We start from the raw sequence: 6,140 nt of genomic DNA on the forward strand, positions 1-6,140 counted from the left end.
GTTGTTTTCACCATGATCATTTGGGTCATTCTTCTAAAATTTATGGTGGGTTCATGGATGCACATGGGAGTCTGCACACACACACACACACACACACACACACACACACACACACACACACACTGAAGCCTAGTGGGCATTTGTGGGAGTTTGGTTCTCTCTACCTTGTGGGCTCCAAAGAAGTAACTCAGGTTTCTAGACTTGGCTGAAAGAATCATTTCCTGCTGACACATCCTGTTCTCTGAATATTTCAACCAAGGTATTCCATAAATTTTTAAGTTCATTGTCTGTATTTATGACCTTTGGAAAACATATCCATACCTAAATCAATCAATCTCTCTCTCTCTCTCTCTCTCTCTCTCTCTCTCTCTCTCTCTCTCTCTCAATATACACATTTCTACTGTGGTTTTCTAATATCGAACATATTTTTTCCATCCAAGGATGAAGATTTGCCTTAATAAAAAATAAACAAGAAAATAACGGAATTCAAGGAGGGAGCTGTGGGGAGGCTGGAGGTTAGAGGGACATAAATGCCTCTATAGAGACACTTCTTTGGTTGTAGGCTACAATTCAGATGTAACTGAGTTCTTAATTTTTCTCCCCTGAAATCCCCTAGGGTTAAGATTGTATCTAGGGCATTGTGCATGTTAGAGAAGTACTCTACCTCTGAGTTATATTTCATGCCTATATCCCCATTCAACTAAAACAATTACAGGGCAGGCTTCATGAAGATTCTCAGTTGTGGACTTGGCCATTCCAAAACTGGTTCTTGAGCATGGCTGAAAGAATGTTTTCAAGCCTGGGAATGTTTAGCTGTCTGACAGAGAAAATATACAAATCAGACAACACTAGGCACTAAGGACAGGCAGTTTAGTCTTGGAAATGCTGATATTAAACTGTTGTCTACCTGAAAATGTGCTAGTAGAAGTAGCCAGGTTTGTCTGTCCATCTGGTAGCATTTACCAAAGCAACTACACAGGACTCTGAGGACCACCCTCCCCAATCTTCCCACCTCCAGCCCCAGGTGAGTAAAGCATAGCTAGGATCAGGCTACTTACTGTGATTCAGATAGAAAATGCCAGTGTGTACATAGATGGTTCTTTCTGTGTCAGGGTCAGTTCATAATGACCAGGGTGCCTATGACAGAGTGTAACCAAAGACTCTACCATACTTTACTGGATGTTGGCCTTTTAAAAGTCCTGGGTTGCCAGCATAAGGGGCAGCTCCAAGTGTCCCTCATATGTTCCATACTTGGAGAAACATTTTGCTGGTGCTGCTTTCCATGCCCTGGGACTACTCTGGATTTTTCTCCCAGCACAGCTTAGATTAAGATACTTCTCTTGTTATCAGAAAGAACTCATTACCACACCACGTGCTCCAGGAAGATAATGTCAGTTCGGTACTTGATCAGATGTGCCTAATCTACATTGTCATCCTAGATGAGAGTTCAGAAAGGTCTGTTCCAACACTGAAAATAAGTGATGCTGGGTCATCATCCTGAACCCATAGAGAGCAATGGGGACACCAGATCCCTGCGCAGACATTCAGCTGCTTAGCATGGCCATCTCGTTCACATGTCTCTATACATCTCCATAGACTTCATGACTCAGGTGGAGATTACCCAATCCAATTAATACAGCACGTGTGCTGGAAAGACAACAGCCGAGTCCAGCAGCTCAAGTGATGGCTCGTAAGTTAAGAACATTTGCTGATCTCTCAGAGGAACAACATGGCACCTATCAAACACCTATATCAGAGAATTTTATTCCCTCTTCTGGCATCCACAGGTGTGGGAAGCCATGGCAAGGCCTTACTCTTGGCAAACACTCACCCTTGGCTCTCCTATCTACTATTCTTCTTTCTGTTTACCTTCCATGATTCACTTGTCAGTTCTCAGAACTTCAAACAAGGCCTCATAGCAACCCACCTTAGTAACCCTTCCTCCTGATCGCTAGATTTAGACAACATCCTGCTAGATAGATGTTTGTAGAACCCCTGGTAACAGAAAGGCTTTGTGAGAATAACTTAGACCCCACAGGTGCAGCTTCCTCTACCTGCAAAGCCTTCTTTCCTTTCCTGTCCCTCCCCATATCCTATTTTCAGAGTATATAACCCATGTGAACAATAAAAATTTTGCCTGCTTGATCAGACTTCTTGACTTGCTGTGCCTCCTTATCTTCTCATGCATCTCAGTCCTCTCCACAGGGTCTAGGGACCCCACTTGATTGTCCAGCTGGCCTGGACACACAGGAATTGCATTCAGTGGAGGACCTGCCATGAGTAGGCAAAACCACACCCTCCCTGCTTTCTGCATAGCCAATGTGGTGGATGCTGCCAGGTTACCTGTGGGGTGTCTGAATCCCCTGTGGTGGCAGCAAGTCAATGGAAGTTCCCTAGCTGGGAGCTGAGGGGGAAGGTTGGGGTGGGAGCAGGGTGGTTTGCAGGGAGCGCATGTTGTGGGCTGGAAGACTGGGAGGAGGTGTGCTGTGCTTGGGAGGGAGGCAAAGGCACCTGCCCATAGGCATGGGTGATGTTCCCTACACAAGCTCAGCAGGTCCTCCCAAGACTACTGAACAGCCCAGAGGATGTGGGAACTCAGGCCTCTAAAGAAAGCTTCAGAAGTTCTGACTCTGTCCAAGGGCCAGCTTGCTGGGCCTAACAAAACATGGGTGTGTTATGCACTGCGCCATGCTCATTTCGGTACCTATTAACAGATACTACCAGGGCAGGAATTTTAAGACTTGAGTTAGTCACCTAGAAGCTAGAAGCTAGATAATGCATTTTAAAGGAATCAGTAGAACTGTGCTCCCCCCTTCCCACTTGGTTTGTCTCACTTTAGATGCTCCTGAGGGTTGCCCTCAGTACTGATGAACCCACAGTGGTTCAATCCCATGCATGTCCCCAAACAAGTGCACCCAGCACACACACACACACACACACACTCAAATACATGCATGTATGGCACAGGAGTGCCCATGTACACAAGAATAAAATATAATTAGAGAAATGATTTCCACACAGGAAAGTTTAGTAATGGTTATTTTTTTTTATTTGCTTATTTGGTGGGGTAGGTGTGTTCATTCAGACAGTCTTACTTTGTCCTCCATTCTGGCCTCTAACTTGCATCAGTCCTTCTGTCTCTGTTGAGATACAGTCTTGGAGCCACTATGCCCAACTTATCAGTGACATTTTCATACCTGAAAATAGTTCCACTCACTCTAACTCCTGATGACCCTCTAGGGAAAGTTTTGCTTCCTGTGCCCACACACAACCTTAGGTTCTGCTGGCCTGCAAGTTTTGATTCCAGAGCAGGGAATGCTCCTACCAGGAGCCACAACAAACATTCCACTGAACTGGAGGCTCAGACTTCCCCCTGCTCATGTTGTGCTCCTAATGCCCTTAAACCAACAGGCTAAGACAGGAATGTCAGGCCTGGCTTCTTTTTCTCAGCTCTGGTTTCCGGCCTACAACTGAATGGCCTTGGGAGTATTTTTCAGATGTTCTCGAAGTTCATGCGTCAAACCCCCGAGGCCTATGGATGTGAAGAAGTTAATGGCGAACCGGGTGTTTCGTGGGTTATCTCGGGGTAACAGTCCTTCAAAGAATGGCTGAAGAGTTTCATCCTTTAACCTTGCATTCAGTTTAGGAAGACCCATGTAGTCACACAGTTCCTGGAAGAAGATCTTGACAAAGATCCTACTAGACGATGTCGTGGTCTCTTCACTCAGCTTTATACATCCGAGAACACTCCATGGAAGCGAATCTGTGTACAAAAGGTGAGCAAGCATCTTAGCAACATTTCTCAATTTGTTTGTCTCTAAGCGATGGATGGTGTCGTACTGTTCCTTGAATATACTTTCAAATGATTCCATGTATTCTTTTTTCAGCATACAAAACCGCCCAGCTAACAAGCCAAAGAATTTTGCATAGGTCCTTTGTTGGGCACAGCAGTCAAGTATCATGTTGCAGAGTTCCTTCCTTTGGCTCTCAGCAGACTCCATCTTCAGCAACTTGTGTGCACATTCTTCAAAGTCTAAACTTGACTGAATGGCAAGATAGATTGTGCGGCGGAATGAGACTAGGTTGATTTCTGTTTGGTCATGAACAGTTACTTTTTGTCCTCCTTCTTCTCCTTCTTCTTCTCCTTCCTCCTCCTCACTACTTCCAGTTTCTTGGTCTGTGCTTGAATCACTGTCTCCTTCATCCAGGATTTCTTTCTTAATAGCCTTGTATTTCTCTTCATTCTCCATAAAGTGAGGATCCATCTTGAAAATGTTAAGGACATCTTCTGGATTGTAGTCATCCTCCAGGGGGAGCATATGTGTAAACTGATCGTCCTCTTCCACTAAATCAAGTCCTTCCAGAATGACGGGGTGGTCCTTGAATCCATCCTTCCGCACAGCAAACATCACTTCAATCATGTACTGGACTCTTTTGTCAATCTCAGACTCGTGTAGAATGTTTCTCAGGCGGTCAAAGACGGCATTGATTCCCCTTGGAGACACTTGGGTTAATTTGAGACCACACTCCTTGAGGAAGCTGATAGCTACTTCAACACTGTCATCCGTTGGTCTCTCTAGGAGCAAAGTGAGTATCTCCAGGCACAGAACCTCATGTGCCACATTTTGGTTTATAAGATGGGCCACAAGTTTGGAAGCAGTCAGGCAAAGTTGCTTATCGTTCCTTCGATATCCTTTCCGAAAATTCAGAATTAGTCTCTTGAGGACTAACTCGCCAATCTGTGGGAATTTTGAGTTGATGATTGCCACCAAAGCCGCATAAACCTGAGTGAAGATTGGAGAAGCACTCTGTGCTTGCAGAACAGATCTGGACAGCAGTCCTCTCCCTCTGACGATGTTCTCTTGAAGGAGCTCTTGGATAACAATACTGATGTTGGAGATGTTAACCTTGTTGATGAGACCATTGATTGACTTCTTCAGAGCCTCCCAGCTCATCCTCTGGTACGCTAAGCTGTTTTTATCTGTAATCTGCTCCTGCATCCTCCTGAGCTTTGTGGGAGGAATATATGCTCCCCCAGTGCGGGTGAGGAGCAGATCCAGCTCATCTCTCTTCTTCTTCTTCGAGGCAGGTTCTTCCTGAGTAGAACTCGGGGTTACTCCTCGGTCTGGGCTCCTTCTTTCAGGAGACAGGGATTTCCGGGACCGTTTCCGATGATCTGCGTCTCTGTCTCGGTCTCTTTCTCTGTGTTTCTCTTGGTCCCCATTTTGTGATTCCAAGGTGTCACCATAAGAGTTTTGTTTTCTAGAATGCTCAAGATCAGAGTGGTCTCTGTCATGACTGTAGGAACGTCTCATGTGTGCCATGTTCCTCCTTAAAAATCTTTTAAAAAGAAAAAGCAAGAACAGATCTTAGTATAATCTGCCAGACAGTTATGTCATGGACTTGCTGTGTGGAGAAAGCTGATCGCAAGACTACAGAAAAATACCTGGGCTTTCTACCTTAAGCATGGGAGGCAGGTTCCCGTCAGTATGCCCAGCTGTGAAGAGTCATTTTATAGTTGTGGTGAGCAACTTTGCTTATCACTTCCCATGAGTCAATTCTTTCTATGTAAATGAGGACCTATCTGTAGTATCTGGTTACAGGTAATTTGGATTGGCTGTGTGATTCTGACGTTTTTTGTTGCTCCAGTTTTCTAGGTCTCTGAGTGTTTTGCCTGTTGTTTGGGTGGGTGTGTCTCGAGATTGTCCGGTGTGGACAGAGTCCAGAAGACAGCTTTGTCTATTCTGGTGGGTGTACTGGGAGTCAAATCCAGATCCTCTGGAAGAGCATCAAGTGATTTGAACTGCTTTGATATCTCTCCAGCCTCTTCCTCTATACTTTGATCTTTCTGTAGTCTCTCTGACTTCGCCTGCCATTACAAAAATTCTTCCATGGTTACAACATCTGTGGGGAGCCGACAGAAGCCAGCTATCATCCTTGCAGCCATCTTGAGCCCTATACCCTGAAAAGAGATTTGATTACATCAGCCTACAACAGCTGAGCACACTCTGATAACATCTTGCTTTAGATACCCAGGATCTTTCTTTGGGTGTGTGAGATTAAAGGTGTGTGACTTAAGGGTGTGACTTAGAGATCAGATTTAGAGACAAGGCCTAAGGGCATGACTTAAAGGCGTGACT

The 6,140-nt window shown here is 45.0% G+C and overlaps 1 protein-coding gene across 1 annotated transcript; it reads right to left on the bottom strand.

Moving 5' to 3' along the window:
* Positions 1-3,202: 3,202 nt before the first annotated feature.
* On the bottom strand, positions 3,203-5,350 carry LOC117703280 (pre-mRNA-splicing factor CWC22 homolog). The gene is given in 2 exon segments (XM_034494733.2): positions 3,203-3,473; positions 3,475-5,350. Coding segments are annotated over 2 exon segments (1,911 nt in total). The 5' UTR covers positions 5,325-5,350; the 3' UTR covers positions 3,203-3,412.
* Positions 5,351-6,140: the final 790 nt, after the last annotated feature.

This window comes from Arvicanthis niloticus, chromosome 2, assembly GCF_011762505.2.
Source record: "Arvicanthis niloticus isolate mArvNil1 chromosome 2, mArvNil1.pat.X, whole genome shotgun sequence".
NCBI lineage: Eukaryota > Metazoa > Chordata > Mammalia > Rodentia > Muridae > Arvicanthis > Arvicanthis niloticus.